The 20,550-nt window shown below is 44.7% G+C and overlaps 1 protein-coding gene across 6 annotated transcripts; it reads right to left on the reverse strand.

The window, feature by feature from the left end:
* Window positions 1-2,314: 2,314 nt before the first annotated feature.
* GPR61 (G protein-coupled receptor 61) lies at window positions 2,315-19,866 on the reverse strand. 6 transcript variants are annotated; one of them, XM_066626024.1, is made up of 4 exons: window positions 19,627-19,866; window positions 14,234-14,406; window positions 12,726-12,809; window positions 2,315-7,632 (listed from the first exon to the last, which is right to left on the reverse strand). In XM_066626024.1, exon 4 carries the CDS (start codon window positions 7,213-7,215, stop codon window positions 5,854-5,856), a length of 1,362 nt encoding a protein of 453 aa, XP_066482121.1. In that variant the 5' UTR covers window positions 7,216-7,632; window positions 12,726-12,809; window positions 14,234-14,406; window positions 19,627-19,866; the 3' UTR covers window positions 2,315-5,853. The 6 variants fall into 6 exon arrangements, with proteins under 6 accessions (XP_066482121.1, XP_066482120.1, XP_066482119.1 ...); XM_066626023.1 differs by having other exon boundaries at window positions 12,726-14,129; XM_066626028.1 differs by lacking the exon at window positions 2,315-7,632 and adding an exon at window positions 10,632-10,859.
* Window positions 19,867-20,550: the final 684 nt, after the last annotated feature.

The raw sequence follows: 20,550 nt of genomic DNA on the forward strand, positions 1-20,550 counted from the left end.
GTATCTGGGGCCAGGGAAAAAAAGAATTAATTTGCATTTAAAATTTGGATAAATTTACATAAATGAATTTATTAGAGATGGAACTTATATGAATAAATGAAGGTCTTGCAATAGCTCAAGGCCTATAAAAGGCCTTGCACAAAGCAAAGCCATCCTTTCCTTCACTGCCACTGCTGCATCACAGATGTGAAACAGCAAGTAGTGGAGGGAGCCCTTGTCCCACAGCTCAGGTGAGAGGCTGAGAGCAGTTGTGCCGAGCCAGCATGGGCTCCAGCAAGTCTCCAAAGGGCCAGAAGCTCATTGGAGACTGGGGGCTACCTGCAGGCCAGATTGGGAGCCCCTGGCCAGGGTTTGGGCAGCCCTGATGTACAGAAACAACTTTATGCAAGGGCTGCCGGCGACTGTTCTAAGAATTGATGGGAAAACTGATGCATCCTTGGTTGTGTAACTGATCCTGTTCTAGACGCTGACAGAGAAGCTGAAGACTCTTCAGTTTCTTGCCTCAGGCTGTGTGCAGAAGTGGCACAGGGAATGGTCAGATTGCATCTTGGTATAGTGCATACAGTGATGGCATGAGATGTTTGAACTGGAGAAAATCTGATAGAATTTCAACAAAAAGTTTTAGAAATATCCACCTGATTTTTCATCTACCCAGATTTCAGTTTTCATCCTTTCTGACCCAGACAACTGCAGTTCTGCTTGTTAGTCACAAGATGGCAGATGGACTGCAATTTCCCTTCATATTACCATCCACACAGTGGTGCTTGAAACCCCAGTGCCTTCAAAGCATAATGGAGAATCTTCATCTATTGCAATTCACTACCTCCTTCCCTATTCCCATCTGTAATCAAGGTTGGCCAATCAATGAGGCTGGTGTGTATGATTTTGTGTGTGTGTGTGTACACGTTGAAGGCTTAGGCATCTCTTTAAAGACCTACAAATTCAAAAAATTAAACTAAACTTTTGGTGTAATGTTATGAGTATCAGACGGATCTGGGAGATCTTGTCCAATTCCCCACTTAGCCATGATGCTTCCTGGGTGACCTTTGGCCAGTCACTATCTCTCAGCCTAACCTAACTCACAGGCTTGTTGTGAGGATAATGGGGGAAAGAACAATGTGTGCTGCCCTGAGCTCTGTGGAGGAAGGATATATACGTAATACATTTGTTTAGTGACAGCAACTGTTACCCTGCGCATTCCTGATCTCGTCTGATCTTGGAAGCCAAGTAGGGTCAGGCCTGGTTAGTACTTGGATGGGAGACAGGCTGGGAATACCAGGTGCTGTAGGCTTATACCATAGTCTTTCGAGACTGAAGGTTGCCAACCACCAGTGCCGCCGCACAGATGAAAGATAGAACACACAGTTGTTCACTCCTGTGGGTTGGGACCTACTAGGTAGTTTGATTGCCAATTTTGGGTGGGTCCGCATTCATTTCAATATTTTATTTTTACTATATTAGACTTGATGCTACCATGTTATGTGCTACCATGTGCACAAATGTTATGTGGTAGCCATGTTATATAACTACATTTGGGGAAATTACAGACCTGTGCTTTTAACAAGCTACTATGTATATTCTTTTAACAATGATAGTAAATGGGACTTATTCCTGGGTAAGTGTGGGTAGGATTGCAGCCGTCACTTCCGGTCATGACATCACTTCTGGTGGGTCCTGACAGATTCTCATTCTAAAAAGTGGGTCCCAGTGCTAAATGTGTGAGAACCACTGCTTTATAAGGCATTAGAAACGTCACTTCCGGTTTCTCCATGAAACCGGCAGTCCTGTGTTTTGAGTTCTAGTGCTGTCTGGACATCCAGCAAGCACCCTGTGGAATTTCCCTGTTCCATTTGGCTTTGGAAGGAGAGTTTCACTGAGCTGGCTGCATAACCTCAAAGGACCTTATACTGCACTCTAAATAGGCAGAAAGCGAAGAAGAAAAAGGCTTGCCTCTGAGACACATTCTCAGAGAATGTTGCAGGAATGGAGGAGCAAATCCTAGTCTCCCACCCTCTGAATCCCCTGCTGTACCCACTAGAATTTACCTTCCAGGTACTGTTGCTGAAAAATACTACAAAGAGAAAGGGAAACAGAGAGAAAGTGAGAGAATAATTTCTCTGGGAATAAGACTCTGCTGGCTGCTGATCAAAGAGAAACCAACACACATCCCCAGTTCAAGCCAGGCTGTGATATCAGTGATGTTATTGGGTCAACCACTTTCCTGGCTGCATCATTTCACGCTCATTTCAGAAGCTGCAGGCCCCATTACTCACAAACAGGCAGGGAGCAAATTTCATAATAAATAATAGCTTTATTTGTTGCTCAAGGTTTCAACTGTCCTACATAAAAATTCCCTCTTCTTTTTGTGAGGTCATTCTATCAAAAACAGCGTGATCACAGATTGTACTGTTTCTGCAGAGCAGAGGGAGAGCCAGTTCAGTGCAGAATGTCTATTCGCATGGCACAGAGAGGACATGACCAAAAGTGAGTCCCATCAAGCCCAGCAGAGAAAGTTATTAATGATTGCAAGTGTTCACCTTAGTCAAGAGGTTGAGAAATCTGCACGGAAACAAATTCTGTATGTACCTTCACCCCACCCCATTTTGTAAGAGAAAGAGAAAAATACATTCTGGAAATTGGACAGTTTGGCATAACTTTACATAATTTTCACAATTTTTTAACTGCAATGTGTAGATCCCCCCCCCCCGCCTCTGGCCTACAAAGGAAGGAAATGCTGTGACAAGGATATGCATGGAGAACATGCACATGTCCCTGGGAGACAAGAGATGTGCACATAAGGGGGGGGAACTATAAGATTGGGGGGGAGACACAGAGAGTTGTATAATACACAGAGTCCTTCTGACCATTGGGTGCCCCCTTAGCCCCCTTCTGTTTCCTCAGCATTTAGCAACCATTGGCCAAATATTTATTATGCAACAGGACTTTTATTTTTTTTAAAAGCTGGGATCGCAGAAATTTTGAACAAAATAACACTGCCAGATTCTTTACTAGAAAGTAAGATGCCATCTTTCACGGTACAGTCACATCCATCCAGGCTTTTAGGCTCCAGCTTGTCATGGGCGTTTCAACTTGCACTTTGGGGTGCTACAGGGGAGGCAGAGAATGCCTGAGGCATGACAAACTTTTGGTGTGGTCAACATTCCTATTTCCACACTCCCTGAGTTGTCAGTAGTTCTGCTTGTTAAAGGGTTTTTCAGTATAATTTTCTTTCCTTCTTTAGCAGCTCCTGTGGAAGAGCTAATTTCTTCCTCCTTCAAGTGTTACATTTGGAAGAAAAGGTGAATAAGATTTTCTTTCTCATATATGTGATGCTGAACTGTTGCTGAGCTGTGACTAGAAACCAACAGAGCTGAACTAGAAGCTCTTAACTAGAAGCTCTTAACTTGAGAAAGCAGGCAAATATTTCCAAGTTGTATTCTAATCTAAAACTAACCTGGAATTATATTGAACCTGCAGCTTTGCCAGCTCTAAGCAAATGTCACTTCCAGTTTGGCTCTGATCCTAAGGATGCTGCTAGAAGGATCACAGCTAGTGATGGTGCTAGTGCCAGAGCAGACATTAGGGCAACATTAGAGAAAGGCACTAACTTGCATGGTAGGTGGCTACTGCAGATTGTGGAGCAATGGCTGCTGTGCCAACTGCACTGATCCTGCTAGCCTATATGGACCACAGGAAATCCATGAGCAGAGCATTCACTCACAAATCCCTTCATCTGGAAGCATCCCATCCAGCCTTAATAGGGAGGTATCACACAGCACCTGGGAAAAATGAGCCAGGAATTAGATTCAAAGAACTGGGTAAGCAGCTGGGGAATGTTTAAGGTGGGAGACTCAATTCACCCTGCAGTCTGAGAGAAAACCAGACCCAGCTTTTAATAAGTTGCTGGAAGACAAAGGATAGGGTGAGACTGTGTGGGAGCAAGAAGGCTGAGAGGCAGCTAATTGTGAGGCTGGCCATTTATTCTTTGTGAATGCGAAACGTACTGGATCATCATCTATACACAAGCTGCAAGTTGGTTACTACACTTGGTTCCAGTGTAGTGCACAAACACAGGAGACATAAACACCCTGGAAGCCCAGCATGACAGGATCCTCAGGAGGACAGGCAATTAGTCTCTGTGTGCTAGTATCCATGAGGCTGACTGAGGCACCTGTGTCAGGCAGCAGATTGGCGAGAGGCACCCATCTCTAACCCTCCCTTTGCCTGCATTGGTCCGTCTCTTCCTGTTCACTGGATTGGAACTGGAAGAGAGGAACAGAGCAGGCAAGTACATGTGAAGGACAGAATAGTGATTGATTGGAGGGGAGACTGGTTCAGCATGGTCCAACATGTGGCCCACGAGGCCCTTTATGGCAGCCTTCGGAAGCCCTGCCACAGCTTCCCCCCCACTGCCGCCTCCTCCTTCAGTGGCTTTGACCAAAGTCTCCCTGCCACACTGTTCTAGCTCCTTTGGAGAAAGCCAGAACTGTGTGCCAGGGAGATTGAAAAACCCCATTGCACCTACCGCTGCCTCCACTTCCTTCTGACTGAGCCTGCCAAGTGACTTCAATGGCTCAGGTCACATCACCGCCAATTATTTCCGTGTCTGCTCAATCGGGCAGTTATGCCAGGGTTGTGCGCCCCACCCAGCAGTCTGAAGTTGGACCGCCCTGCTCTAGCACACCACACTCTTCTCCTCCACACATCAACCTCTGCTCTATATCCCTCTTCTTTCCAGGGAATGGGAATAGCAGAGGCTGGTGTATCACCAGATTGGGGTGGGGGACACAGCTGGCATGCCACCCCAGGCACCTGAAGGTCTTGGACTGGCCTTAGCTTTGTACTCCATTCGCAAAGAACCACTGCTTTTCCACTACCATCCCTTGCAGGCCACCATACAATTTCAAACCAACAAAGTCACTATCATGCATTGCAATTACTTTCCCTTAAAGAGGGCAATGCCTTTTATTGACAAAACCAAGCTGGGTGCAACTGGAGACATAGTTCAAGTGAGGTAAAACCTGGCTCCTGCCTATGACATTTAGATTATTTTTGCCTTATTTTATATCCTGCCTTTCTTCCATCATAAGACTCAAGGCAGTGTACATGGGATTCCCAGCTGGTCATTCATCTAGGCTGGCCAGACCTAGACCTGCTTAGCTTCTGTAACAGGGTTGTATCATTGGCCCATTGCAATCTCACTTGATATTTTTGATTTACTTTCTCCCATAGAAAAAACTCTATACATTTTCTGTGAACACAGTAACTTCTGTAGGAGAAAGTACAGTAAATGCAGCCAATCAAAGTGACCACCCTTCTGATGGTGGTTATTTAAAACCATCCGACATCATACAGATCAATTATTCTGCCACAACTATTGCTTCCACACAAACCTTCTTGTGGTTGAATCCTGCCTGGCCTAAATAACACTGAGGGCTTTCTTACTTCCACAAGTTGAGGAATAACAGCTTAGCAGAGGGGGGCTGTAGGGAGGAATCCCTGCTTTGTTCAACAGGATCAACTTCCACCAAAGAGAAGTTCAGAAAAGATGATAAAATGACCTGAGTAGCAAATACAAACATTTTGTAAAATTGGCAAGGGATGGACAGAAACTGCAGGACATTTTGATCCAAATTGTAAGAATGAGTTAAATGGCAATTACCAACCCACACTGGTCAAAATTGAATGAAATGACTCAGGTACCAGTAGCAGCTGTTTCTTGGCTTGAGCAGCAAGTTGGAGAGTTAAGGTTCCCATTGCCAGGGTTGTACTTATTAAATACCTGCCATGAGCTGCTGATGTTCTGCATTATTTCACACACCAGTACAAGTAGATTGTCAAGTGCAAAAGCAGCTACTGCTCAGGCTTGGGGGAATGCGCTGCCCTGATATAGCTGTCAGAGACAGTGATATCACTGTTCATGTGCTGGTCCAGGAACTCGGAGGTTTCTTCTGCAATTTGCCCTGGGATCCGAAAATCAATGGTAGGCTGGTCTCTTTTAGGGCTCGGGTGGGTGAGCGTATTTCTGGCCTCAGCATTGCAACCTGTCCCTTGCAGGAACTGCAAGAAGTTCTCCTCAATGGAGCCTTCTCTGCTTGGTAGCCTGAGGTCCTCCTCTGGTGGCTGCTTGAAAAAACAGGTGAGGTGCTTGCTAAGCTCTCCTCGGATCTGTCGATTGAGGCACCCATAGAAGAAAGGATTGGATGTGAAGGAAAAGTAGCCAATCCAAGTAACTACATTCTCTGTCTGCTGGCCAGGGAAATGGGAGCTAAGCACAGAGTACAGGTGAAAGGAGAAATATGGCAGCCAACAGAAGAGGAATTGACCTCCCACTGCTAGGAGGATGATAGCAGCCTTTCCCCCTCCAAACGTCCTCTGAGGTGTAGTTTGAGCAGCTCCTGAGCTAGTCACCATAGTGGATCTGCTGCTAAGGGACTCTGATCGCTGGCGTGGTGTATCCATCCAAGTGGGGAGTGGACCATGGTGCATGGCAGCTACTCTGGCCACTTTGAACATGCTGCAATAGACAACCAAAATAATGAAGACAGGCAGAAGGAAGTAGAAAAGGGCAAAGAAAACCACAAAAAATTTGCAGTAGATACTCTGACTCCACTGCAAGGTGCAATTCTGTCCATTGTAGGATGGGGAGCCACTGATGTGGTCTTGGAAAAGCCATCCTAGGATGGGGATGATGGACATAACTACTGCCTTGATCCAAACGCCAACCAGGACACAAGCCACCAGGCCTACAGTCATCTTCACCTCATAGCGCATTGGGTGCACCACATAGTAGTAACGTTCTACATTGATAGCTGAGATTGAGAGGATGCACATGGTGATGAAGCAAACACTCAGGAACAGGTAGACATGGCATATGGCATCCCCAAGGATGGTACTGTCAAAGAAGGCTGAGCTGGACAGCATCGCCAGAGGCATTAGGGTGACAGCAGCCAGGAGATCCACCAAACAGAGGTGGAACACAAAGACAAACTTCCTCAATGCAGGTGTCTTGATAATGACCGTCATAATGGCTACATTGCCTACAATGGCCATCAGGTCAATCAAGAGCATGAAGAAGAGACCCACAGACTCAGAGGCAACAGAGGTCTTGGCATCCAGGCTGGAATTGAGATGCATAGAACTCGGAGATGTCTGCAGTAGCCTCCTTATCCTGCTGGAACTCCGCAGCCACGGGGTGGGGAGAGAAGGCTCCATGGAGACTCGCACCTCCCTTCACAAGTCCATCACCCATCCTATTCTGGGTCCCCAGAGAATAATCCGAGAGAATTAACAGTGATAGTGGAGATCGCACCACCCCCAACCCACGGAATTACATTCTGGTCATCTCCTTTCTCAGTGCTGACGCCCAGCAGGCGAACTGTGCATTCAGAGGGCTTTCACACTTTCCAATGCCACTCAGTTCTGCAAGCCATGCTACTTCTGTTGGACTACTCTGAATTGGGCATGACTGTTTTCAGCTCATGTTAACTGAATGTCATTGGGGATAATAGCATGGTGATGTTGAAAGACCATGGGACCTGTGCTGGTTGTGGAGTAGGGTTCTTCCATGGTTAACCACAAGGAACTTTACTGCATCTCTTGACTTGCTCTTTTCCAGGCAGACGCTAGCATCTACAAAGAAATATATGAACAGGTTAATCATCATTTCAGCCAAATAATAAGTCCTAGGCCTGTTCCTGAATAAGGTTTACACTGATAAGGACACTTGCATCTTGTCCCTAGCTGAGGGGTACTACTGAACCAGTAATTGTTTTTGCTTTTAGTGAACAGCGTGGAGCACTGGAACCGCACAACCAGGCCCTGAGGTTAGTTTCAACAAGAGGCATTCTTAGTTCCTTGTACAGAGAGGGTAAGTAAGCTTCAGGGCAGATAATGATACCCCTTTACCTGAGGGCTTTTCTAAACCATAACTTCTTGCTGGCAACCTTCAGTCTCAAAAGACTATGGTATTGCGCTCTGAAAGGTGGTTCTGGAACAGCGTCTAGTGTGGCTGAAAAGGCCGATTTGGGAGTGACAATCCCTTCCACACTGGGAGCAAGTGCAGTCTGTCCTTGGTCTGTCTCCCTAGCTATGGGCCTTCCTTCTTTGCCTCAGTCTGTTGATAACTACATTGTGCAATAAACATACAGGCTATTGCTAATTGGTTGCAGGAAATTCAGAGAACTTCTCTCTTAACTGCACTTTTTTTGCAAAAAGCACCCAAACTTCAATAGTTCATTGCTGTTCATTAATTCCCCCACTCTGCCCCCTTTGCTAATGTGAGTGGTTATGCAGGTCTTGTGGGCATTTTTAGATAGTGGAGGTGATGCAAATAATATCAGTGACACTGCTGACACATATCGTTTTAAATGATGTTTTAAGGAATGTGTGCTCACCTGCTTTTCAGTTCAAGCATGAGAGCATTCACCCAATGTCTGTAAGCTACAACAGCCTTCGCTTCTAGTGGCTGTGGTTCCACTTCTCCTGCACCAGAGCATACCGCTGGGTGGCCCTCCATGAGGCCTCCTGAAGCAGTAGCTTCAGGCAGCAGACTGGTGAGAAGTGCCCATCTCTGTCCACCTACTTGGACTCCACTGCCCTTCCTTCCACTTCCTGGATTGGAAAAGGAAGAGGGGGCAGAGAGGAAGAGGAAATGTGGAGGAGAAGAGAGGGCTGAGACAGAACACTGGTGAGTGGGAGGAACAGAGGCTGGCACATCATTGGGTAAGGACGGGAAGCATTTGGCGTGTCGCTTGAGACATCAGGAGGTCTTGGGCCTGCACTGCATGCAGCCTATAGTGGTTTTTGTATTAAAAGAAAATGGGAGCAAATAGAGATATGACTGGTCCCTTGCAGCAAGACTGCTCCACCTGTTGCTTTGTATGCACTCTTAAAGACTTGTGCGAATGTTGCATTAATGAAAAACTATTATAGAGCATTCATTGCTGGATGTTTATGATGAGTGTTCAGTCATCCTCACTACACTATCGGTCACTAAAGTGGAAATATAGCAACCTACCAAAAGCTCATATGCAAGTCAGTGGCTGTGCCAGACTAATCCTGGATCTCCCTGATCCAACAAAAACCAACAACTCTATGAGCATTATTCATAAAAATGGCCCTTATCTCACTTGGCGTGACACTCTACACATGCGTCAAAAACCTCCCTACACAATGGGATTTGGGATTACTGCTCTGTCCTATGTCAGACTGTTCAGTAAACCTGCAGCATCTTTTCTCCAAATATATACCAAAGGATAATACATGTTATTCAGTACTGTACTACAGTGCAGTCGGTTCTTGAGTGGATGGTGACAGCAGTTTAACCCAGGCAGAATGTGCAGTTGTAAAGTGCTTGATCTTTGTTTGGAATTATTCACAAAAGTAGAATAGATTAATTTCTTTTGGCCACAATCCAATACACACTTTCCTGGGGGTAAATCTCATTGAACGCAATGGAACTTACTTCTGAATACATACACACGTGCATAGGATTGTGCTGTTTAAAAAGTGGCTCTTTGAATAACACTTGCCCCTTATTGTTAGTTTTTTACTTTCGATCCTATTCTATAATTTTTAAGGAGGGGGAAACAACTGTAGTTACAGCACATTTGCCAATTTCTTTCTTTCTGGTTGACTTTTGTGAAAGGACAAGTAAAGGTCTGCCTTTCTCAACTAGTTGGGAAAATGCATTCTCCTTTTCCTGTCCAATTGCAACTATATACCAGCATTTGTCAGCTGTTTTAGCTTGCCTGGTTGTTAGACATTTTCCACGTGAAAAAGAATCTTCAAAAGTATTTTGAAAGTTCTATGATTTAACGTACAAATACTCCAAGCATCCACCAGATTTTCTTCAGCAATTGTCCGTTTCTTTCAGGCTGTTCCCAAAATATAAAACATTCTCTAGTTGCTTTAAGAAAAATCATTCATGCCCCTAGAATTATAGCTGTGCTACCTCGTCAGCTGTAACTACTGTATTTATTATCAAAAGTATAGATCCTGATTTCAGTTCTGCTGAGGCCTATTTGAGCCACTCTAAGGAGCCTCAAAATGTGGAAGTAACACATGGTGTTGCCTTGTAATGCAGAGAATTATGGTCCATCTACCAAATTGTATTGGTTTTACACTATATCAGTCATGGCTTCTGGGTAATTGGCAGTTTGGAGAGGATGTTGAGACAGAGATGCAAGACCAAGTTCAAGGAATGACAAACTGATTTAAGTTGGTTCTACACAACCTTAAAGTTCCTTAGGGTACAATCCTAACCAACTTTCCAGCACTGGCATAACTGTGCCAGTGGGGCATATGTTGCATCCTACAGTTGGGGGGGCAATCATAGAGACCTTCTCAAGGTAAGGCAATGTTTGTTCCCTTACCTTGGAGTTGCATTGGCTTTATGTCAGTGCTGGAAAGTTGGTTAGGGTTGTGGCCTTTGACTCCTAACTACAGTGATGCCTAAATGTTCCAGAAAACTAAAACATTACAGTCTAAGAAAAGGAGAACTCCCTTTAATTCCACTCCTGCAGTATTCCCCTAGTTTATCATCATAATTGCATTTTCAATAGGCAAGTCACATCTATTTAAAGAACAGCCTGCATGGGTTTTCTGCTTGTTTCAGTGGATCAAAAGTTGAAAGCTTCAGAGAGCCAGATATTAGTGAAGTTGTATGGGACAGGATCAGGGAGATGACTGCCAGGACCAGAGGAAATATTTACCGAGCTTGTGGAAAGCGAAGAAAGAATGGGAGTAGACTGCTCAGCACTGTAGATGCTGGGGAAGTGGGATCTATCATTTTCAGTATGGTGCTGTCAAGAAGCAGGCAGTCTGCCCCAGAAGCACTAGCAGTGCCCATGTGCTACCTGAGAGAGTAAGCGGTTCAACCCAAAATGAAAGAGTTTTCTAAGGGCAATTGAAACAAACACCTGACATGTTAGTAGAGTGGTGAAGCTCCATAACATTTCAATATGGCTTTGCCATGTCCTAGTGTAATGATTTGATTTATCCAAATAATTGTCATATCCCAAATATCCCAGCATATTTCAGCCCTTCTTCAGGAAATATGTTATGCCAGCTATAAACCTGGAAAGGGACATGTGAATAGACAGAGAAACTACCTTAAAAGGGCCACCCTAACCCCTGGAACAGATCTGTTAGCAGCACAGAGCTGACCAAGTTTATCTGTCATTTCTTTTTCACCAGATAACTCTCAAAACTGTGATTCTGTGAAAGGGCTAGGACATTTTCATAGTGATGTACCCCCCCATCAAACTACAATCCCCAGAATTCTTTGGGAGGAAGCCACAACAGCTTTATTGCTTTTAAATGAGTTTAACTGGTCTGGAACTTCTCAATCTCAGCCAATTGTGTCTACCTGAATTTTTCCTCCTTTAGATTTGGCACAAGACAGTTTCCCTTAAGAAGGGTAGTCAGCATGGCCCAAAACACAGGCAGAATATGACTAGCGTACTGGTTTATTAAACTTTCTGTGCACTTTTATAGTTTTCTTTGCCTCTGGTTTTGATGGGGTCACTCTTTTTTGTGGCTTACCACATTCTGGCCAATGATTAAAAAGTGGATCTATCCAGAAAGTGGTGAGTCATAACATTTGTTAGTGTAATCACAAGAAGGGACCACAACATCAAAAAATCATAGTGTAGCTACTTCATAACCATGCTTAATGTATTGAAAACTGGGCCCCTCTGTCACACTGTCCTTTCCAGTGTTGGCATAGCATTGTCTGGGAGCTCTGAGTTGGTCCACAACATTTTTTGGGGGCCCCCGTACTGTGGCCACTAGATGAAGATAGTTATAGTATTGTTTACATTAAATTCAAACATAGCTCATCACAGGTAGGGAGCAAGTGGTTCCCTTAAACCTGGCCTGTGTGGCTGTAGGCCTGAGCACCCCATGAGAGAATGGTCTAGTAATTGAACTGAGGTTTTTATGCCACCACAAAGAAAAGTACAATTGCAATAACATGAAACTCTACACTACGTAATTGTTTCAAAACATGCTTACTATCTAGAAAACACATTGCTTTTATATTAGGTACCACACTTTGTTTTTAATATGTTATAAATAATATAGCTCTCAAATAATAAAATGTATAGGATTTCAAGAGGCAGTACAGACTAGTGAAGTTGTGAAATAACAGAAACAGAACAAGACAGAATAGTGCTCTTACTAGGCAAAGCTGCTACTTCTAGGAATATTCTCCAGTATTAGATATACTTTATAGATTTGTATTAGATATAGATTGGGTACAGGTGCAACCAAAATCTAATTGAGATTAATTATTTTGATTTGAATCAATTTAACCCCATTGAAGCTCATGGAACATCTGCACAATTGGATTATTGATCAAGTCGCTCATGAGAAAAATAGTACTATTATATTCTTTTTCAAAAAGCTACTTTTAGAAAGTATCCTGAGCATCGCTTAAGACTGCTGATGCAATCTCGGTGCACGTTTCCACCATGTGACATTTTCTAGCAGGGCAGTGAGAGTGAGAAGAAACTGACCATGACTAGTAGGCAAAACCACAGAAGACACCTGTTGTGAGAATGGAAATACCAGGTTCAGGAGGAAGGAGGAGTTTTAGCTCCATTCTGTTCTATGATATGGATTTGATTATCCATTTGATTCCAGGAAATTTTCTCCCCATGCACTTGAGATTTCCCTATGCCCCACATCAATATCAAGAATCAAAAGAGTGCATGACTTACCCTTTTGAGCTGCGCCCTAGCAGGGAACTGCTGACCGACCATTTCTCCTTCAAGGACTGTGTTGTAATCCAGCAAATGCTCCCCCTGCACACCAATTCAACAGACATGCTTGAAAGAGAGTACTGAGAAATGTAACTGGTACCTGTCTGGTGGCAGCAGCTTTGACTTGGCTTGAGTCTTGTTAGCTAGTGCTGCTATGTTCTGCGTGACTGTTACACCCACTGGCATAACGGCTGAAGCCAGGGCATGTCTTGTGGTGACACGGAATAGGAAAGGAAACTTGCTGGCTCATTTAGGTCACAGCTCTTCCAAAGCATGCCATACCAGTGGATGTGTGTATGGGACACAAAATTGAACTGGCAGCAGTTGGCCAACACCAATGTGGTACTTGCTTTCTCATCTTGACCCTCAACTCCAGTAGCTGTTTTCCATAGAGCCTAGCGGGCTGGATGATGGTGCCCTGATCTTTGCTGCCCTGATCAGCTCATGAAAGCAAGCAGCTTCATCCCATTGCACATCAATGCCCAACCATGGACAATCTCCTGTCTCCCTAGGGCTGCTAGTTAGCCTTTTATTTCAGAACTGTTTCTTTAAAAATAAATGTTAGCCCTTATTGTACCATGTTACAGTCTCATGGAAAACTATGGATTTCCCTCACTCCCAGAACATAACCTATGTGCCTTCTTTTAGACACTACACTTCCCTAAAGCCCTTTATTTCTATAATTTGTCCCTGGTAGCCCCAGGGATTCACAAGAGATTTTAAGTAGGTGCAGTTCTCAAGCCATACAACAAGACCTGCTCTGTCTACAAGAGACAGCCACTCACTCACTCACTCACTCAAAGACACAGACACAGCTGCACACCCTTCTCCCAAATTCCTGCTCACAAGGGTTTCTACTATGCTGTCTTCAATCCTGCCAGACAAAGAGCAACCAAGTCCTCATATTAGATTTTTAATGTGTTTTTTTTCCGCTGCTCCTTTCCAACTGAAATAGAAACTGAGAGCTCCCACCCGGACAGAGATGCTGCTGCTACTGTCCACCCCTTTCTGCTGCAGAATCCTTACCTTGAGTTGCTCACCTGTGCTATTCCTGGAGATCCAGCACCCCTACCAGTAGGCCTCAGCTTGCACTGGAGGAGAGAATATCTAGGATTTTGAAAGCAGAGGGGAATCGATGCTGTCCCTATTCATTCCTTTGCTCTGCTGCTGCTAAATTAGCTCCCAGCTTCAGATGCAAAAAGGGGATCCTCCCTACACAGCTCAGATTGTCATTACTCACCCCATTTAAAAATATTTTTGAGTCTCCTTGTTTAGATGGTCCAGTGCTCATCTCCCTCTCCACTTCGGCTTCTTTCTGGGCATGGGCTGGCTATGCACCTTTCTCCCATCAACAGAAAGCACCTGGGTGACAGAAAAGCACTGGCAATACCCTATCCTGGAGGTCTGCATGCTGCTTAGTCAGAACTGACCCTCCCCTTTTCTCTGACCCGAGCATCAGTTCATACCTTCCCTGTGCAGGTTTCCAGCATACTGGGTACTTCTCTGCTGCTTCTCCTGTACTGAAGCACAGATTCACTGCAGTGAAGGGTGAGAGGCAGCCAGAAGCTTGGAGTGTATGTCGGTTTCTGGGTCCTAGACTCCTCCTTATTCTGTATTTCAGGTTTCCCATGTGCAGAACCTGATGTAGGATGCAAAGTTCAAACTTCAATGACACTCAGGCTGGCCCAGCTGAAATAGCCAACTGCTGCTCTCAGAAATCATGAGGCTAGCTTAATGAGCAAGTGCTGAATGAAAATACTATTGGGGTTTTCCCCATCTGCTTTCCTTGGGTTACAAGATCATGCTGTCCTGACATTGTCAGCTTCTTTCTTTGCAAACTATAGTGGCTAGCAATGATTGACATCTAAAATGGAGATCCACAAAAACCATAGTACCTGAAACTTTTCTAAAACTATTGCTCTGGACACCTAACCAATTTCTAAGCCTGTATACAAAGACTGGTTTGCACAGTTCCTATTTCTTCCAGGAAGCATCTCTGGGAGTGCATCCGTGTATCTGGGAGCAATGTCTGACACAGTGGGGTCCCCAGTTACATCTCATCTTCCACAGCTATAATTCACAAGAGTACAGCAGTACATTTTCAGCCTCTGCATTCAAATACATCCTTACAGGAAAAACAGTGGCTCGATCCCTGAGTGCACCAGGTCAGCAGTTATGTCTGCTTCCACGTGGATGTGTTCCTGGCAGAGGTGCTGGGTTGGTTTGCATGAAGGAAACACCAAACATTTGAAAACACCTGAATAGATTGGAACCAAGTGTGCATTATTTAATCATTAAGCAGAGCCTGGCCATTAAATACACTAGCACATTCTACGTATGAGGGCACTGTCTCCAGCAGGTAAAGCATTTGCTGTCATCAAGCTAAGATACTATGTGAGATACTATGACATAAGAACATAAGAAGAGCCCTGCTGGATCAGGCCAAAGACTCATCAAGTTCAGCTTCCTGCATCTCACAGTGGCCCACCAGTTGCTTCAGGGATCACTCATGACAACAAGATACTCCTATCCTGTTGCCACTCCATTGCATCTGGCATTCAGAGGTAGGATACCTCTAAAACACAGAGGTTGCATAGAGTCATCATGGCTTGCAATCTACATATGATTGACTTTTCCTTTGTGAATCTCTCCAGTCCCCAATGACTAAAAGCCTTTTCATTTCCTCTTGTGTCTTTGGCTGACCTTAAACATTTCTCACCTGAAATGAAAAGTAAAAATGATCCTTAGCCACCTTCCCATGCTTTGGTTTGGAGTTCATTAAGTTTAATGAGAAATGACAACTGTAGGCAAGAAAATGCCCCTCCATGGAATTTGCTGGTTGAAGTGGCACCTGTTGCTTCATGGTAGTGAAGTGGCATGGTAGTGCCAATCAACTCAACTCAACAAACCTTTATTAGGTATAGAGTAGTGCCAATCTTGATCTCAACACTGACATTTTACCATGCCATCATCCCATGAAGTCTGAGGCTACATCTGCCCTTGTAGCTGTGTTGCTGTACTGTCCTGGACTGAATTGCTCTAATACAGAATTACCTGTTGAAAGAGAAATGGTCTGTTGCAAAACATGTGGGTATCAACATCTTAATTGCACCAAGGATTGTATCCATCTGTGGTACAGATTACAGAGGGCAAATCTGAAATCATGTTGGCAACTCTGAGATCATGTTAACTGAGAATCATGTTGAAATCATGTTGGCTGATGCACTGACAGCACAACTCTATGACTGTCTGAACAATGTGTCAATGTGACAGCACAATCCTATGTATGTCTGAGCAGAAAAAAGTCCCATTGTATACAATAAGGCTTATTCCTAGGACAGTGCACATAGGATTGCAGCATGACTCGTATGTTTACACAGCTACAAAAGTGGGCATGTTGCATTTTGTGGCTAAACAAGAAATATCCAGCAGCCCAGTATCCCGGGATGCTTTACAACAGATGTGAACACATCACAGATGCCCAAAGCCCACCCACCACTACTCCACATTGCATGTCCTTTCATGGAGTGGAGAGATGATACATGACTAGGGATCTTCCCAACACTGATATAACAGAGCTTAGCCCATGATAGAAATTGAAGCACCAAGGCCTCAACCTTGAACCTTGTTTTTGCTGTGAGAGTTCAACTGAACAAAAGTACAGGAGTACCTTTAAAAAGGATATGCAAAGTGGCTTTTCCATACTTGTAAGTGACTTGAAACCATAAGCAGACCCCAATACAAGCCAAAGATATGATAAACAGTTAGGTTTAGGACTAGTACTGCTCACTTGTTGTGCAGCGTCCTCATGCATTCCTACAAGGTTGAACCACTGTATTCTACTGTTGGTAGCATATGTTGTTTTCCAAGAAATTCAAGAGTAGTTGGTAGCTGGTGAAATGTGATATTTTCCCCAAACTGCATTCACTGCAATTGTGATTGCTATGTGGGATATTGTGAAACATTATTGCATGTTTCATGGAAAATTGTGACCTATAGTTGAGTTCCAGACAGGTAGAGGTAATAGTTAGGGCCCCATTATGTTCATTTTTCTATTGTTGCACCCTTCACACAGATAAGAGGTGTTGAAAGGAATTATTAGTGACTATCGCACAACTGTGGAACTCTCTTCCTTTGGACACTCACCAAGGCACAACCCTGATTCAATTAAACAAACACACACACAAAAATTTAATTGATTTTTACCTGAACAGGCACCTGTGTGCGGGTCAACCCTCTTAGGAGGTGGATTTTTCAGTGTTAGAATATTTGTTATTGCTATCTGTTATAGAGCTCAACCCAAAGTGTTTTGTCTTTGCTGCTTGAAGCCAAGAGGCCTGGTGAAGCACTCAAGGACTAACAGCCCAATCTTATGCATGTCTACTCAGAAGTAAGTCCCATTAGAGTCAAAGTGTGGATAGGAAAGTGTGGATAGGATTGGGCTGTAAGACCCATAGAGGCCTGGTGAAGGCCTGCTGAAGCACTCCCATAGAGGCCTGGTGAAGCGCTCAAGGACTGACCAAGATCATGCAGAGTTGGCCTCAAGGATTGGCTGGACCTGGTAGTTAGAGCCAATACCCCAGACATCTGCAACAAGGAAGAAGCAAGTAGCAGAGAGAGGAGCACCGTGCACAATTTCATATGTCTACAGTGAATGTGTATGGGGGGGAGCCCACTGACCTTATCTCCTCAATAATATGTGTTGAGACTAAAGTTAGCACAGAGCCTCTATGTGTACAAATTGTTTGTACTATATGTGTGCAGACCATCAGTACCCATGGTTTTTACAAGGCAGACAGAGCCTACACATGTGTGGTTTGTACGTGTGTCGGCTCTGCGCCACCATCATGCTGATGCACACAGGCAAGGGGTGTGACCAAGGGGCTGAATCCTGCCACTCCTCTTCAATCATGCTTTTGCAGTGTGCACCTGTAATTTGCATACAGGGCTAGGGAATCAGCCTGATTCACAGTTTGCAGAACCGTGGATAGCTCTTAGGTTGCCAACAACTCATTTCAACAACCTTTACAGCAGAACCAGGTGCTATATATAGCAATGCAGACTCTGGGTATTGTAAGTCCTTCCCCCATAGTGAGGAGTGAATATCTGCAGGAGGCCTCAGTCTGGCCTGGAGTCTAGCGCTTCTTCAGCATTCTGAGGTGAAACCTCTATAATTGGAAAAGCGACTCAATGGCAGTCAAGTAGTCCAGACCAGTGCCTCAGCCCACGTCTGACAGGGGAGGCTTCTTATACACTGCTCATCTTTCGACAGTGGTGGTGGTCTGGAGGAGTTGAAGTGAGGCAGACAGAAGCAGACAATGAGCTGGCAGCCACAAACAGATGACCTGGCAAGCAGAGAGCTGAGAAACAGGGAGGCAGGCAAGCAAAGGGGAGCAAGCTGATGACAGCTTGGAATAAAACAACATGCTGAAACTGGGGAGTAGCACCAGAAGCAGGAGCTTTATAGTTGAAAATGCAAATCAGTGTCAGGAGGGGGGGAATTAAGAGCAGGCACAGTATGGGAGAGGGTCCTTAATCCTTTCTCCACCATCTTTTTCTATTCCAAATTACCTCATGCCCACAAGTTCCTAAAAGCATGCACACCCCTAGCATTTGCATATAACATATAGTTGAGCCCTGAAGACAGCTGGATCTGGTGGCCAGAGTTCTACTAGGGAACACATATGTTCCTCAACATCATGTCCTCCAAGTCAGTCTCAGGATCATTCCATGGAATTAGGAACATGACAGCCTCTCTGACCATCTGGGTTAGACTGGAAGGCAAGTAGTGAATTCAAGGCTGGATTTGAATCCAGAGGACCTGGACTCAAATTAGACAATATTGGGGTAGAACAATTTCCTTCAGTCTCACCAGATCTTATAGTATTGCCTTTCATACCAAGGCCTCCTGCACCCCACCCACCCGCCTCCAGGGCATCCCATTGCCTGCCCTCCCCCCAACCCAGAACGCCTCCCTCCTGCCTCCTCCCTGCCCACCCCAGAGTTTTGCCTCGGCCGAGCATGGCCAACACAAGACTCAGTGCCTCTGTTGGCACGGAGGTTTGTGCCAGCCTCCACAGGCCAGCACACCTCCACGCACCAGCCTTGCTGACTCACAAGGAGGCACAAACATACCTTACTTTTCTGGATTGTGCCCTAAATCTCAGAACAGTTTAAAAAAGCACCTTTTAGCTTTGCTCATGCTTTTTGTGCTGCATGCAAATGTTTGTTACTGGTATGAAACAGAGTGTTTTAAAACGGAATGCACATTCTGGCCAATTTAGATTATACATTCATATTACCAGCTGAAGAAGGCAAAGAAAAAAGAAAATTAGGGCTCATGAATGAAAATGTCTTGTTGAGGAAGCTGTAAACTCCATTATGGAGTACAACTGCAAGCAAAAATTGCATGCATAATAACATCTAAGATAGAACAACTAGAAATGCAGTGAACTATGGGAACTCACATAGTTGGCAATCACTGGCAATCCTGTCTAGTTTGTTGCTGTCTTGTAAAGTCCCCCTAGGTATCGACCTAACAGCTGCAAAACTTTTTTCAATCATATGGATTAGAAACATTTTTAAATGAAAATTGACATTCTCTAGAATAGATGGTGCATTTTGTAACCAATACCAAATTCAGTGCTTGTGTACTATGACTACAGAATTGAGGAATCTGCACAGCCTTGATTATACTGACTGCACAAGCCTATACACGTTGACTCCAAAGTAAGCCCCACTGTGTTCAATGGGGCTTACTCTCAGGTAAGTGTATATAGGATTGCAGCCTAAGGGCTCATCCTATCCAACTTTCCAGCACTGGTGCAGCCTCAATGCAAGGGAACAAATGTTCTCTTACCTTGAGGAGTCCTCTGTGACCGCCTTCGCACCACTGGATACAGTGCATGCCTCATTGGCATGGTTGCATTGGCACTGTCAAACCAGATAGGATTGGGCCCTAAGTCCTGTTAGTCTAATACTGGTATCCATCTAGTCTAGTACTGTGGCATTCTGGCTGATAGCAGTTCTCCAAGGAGTGGACAAGAATTGAACCTTGAGCCTTCAGCATGCAAAACATGCACTCACTACCACTGAGCGATGGCTGCTCCCCCTAGGGACATATGCCGCTGTTTAGTGATGCATGCTGCTGTTTATTTATATCTGTTCCTTCTTTTCTCCTGCATCATCTACTTGAATATCAGGGAGACAAAAATAGTTCCAGCCAAGTGCTGCTGCCAGTTTCCCACAGCAGCAGCCAGCGAGAGACTCCTGTGAGCCTCCCCTCAGCCATGCCATACCCAAATGGTTAGACATTTAGCAGCTGCTGACACCCTAGGAGAGAGGCTGAGTGCCTTGCATCCTTTGTTGCTGCCAAGGCAGCCTTGGTTTACTGAGGTTTTCTGCCTGGAGAAGGCATTGCATATTCATGCTGCAGCCACGACTGGTCACATGTACCTATTGCTAGGTTACAAGGACCCAAAAATAAATCCTCCCAAACTAGATTAGAACAGAGGGGACCTCAGATGAACTGTCTTCCCAGAACTAGGGAACAGAGAGCTAGTTATAGCATAGATATTAATGAGGAGAATAAGAGAGGGAGACACAGGGAAGCCCCTGATGGGGAACAAATGGATCTTCCTGATTCAGGGATCCTCCTTTGGGGAGACATATTTCCTTGTGCCATCAGTGTTCATGCAGCTGATCATGTCTTGCCCTCATAATTACTGCAGAGGGCAGCAGAGCTCAGTGCTGTTATTCTGCTTTGGAAGTAGGCCAGGTTTGC

The sequence above is a fragment of the Tiliqua scincoides genome, chromosome 4 (genome assembly GCF_035046505.1).
Source record: "Tiliqua scincoides isolate rTilSci1 chromosome 4, rTilSci1.hap2, whole genome shotgun sequence".
NCBI lineage: Eukaryota > Metazoa > Chordata > Lepidosauria > Squamata > Scincidae > Tiliqua > Tiliqua scincoides.

Coding starts and splice junctions, on each gene's coding strand:
- GPR61 (XM_066626026.1), bottom strand. CDS start 7,215: ATGGAGCCTTCTCTCCCCACCCCGTGGCTGCGGAGTTCCAGCAGGATA.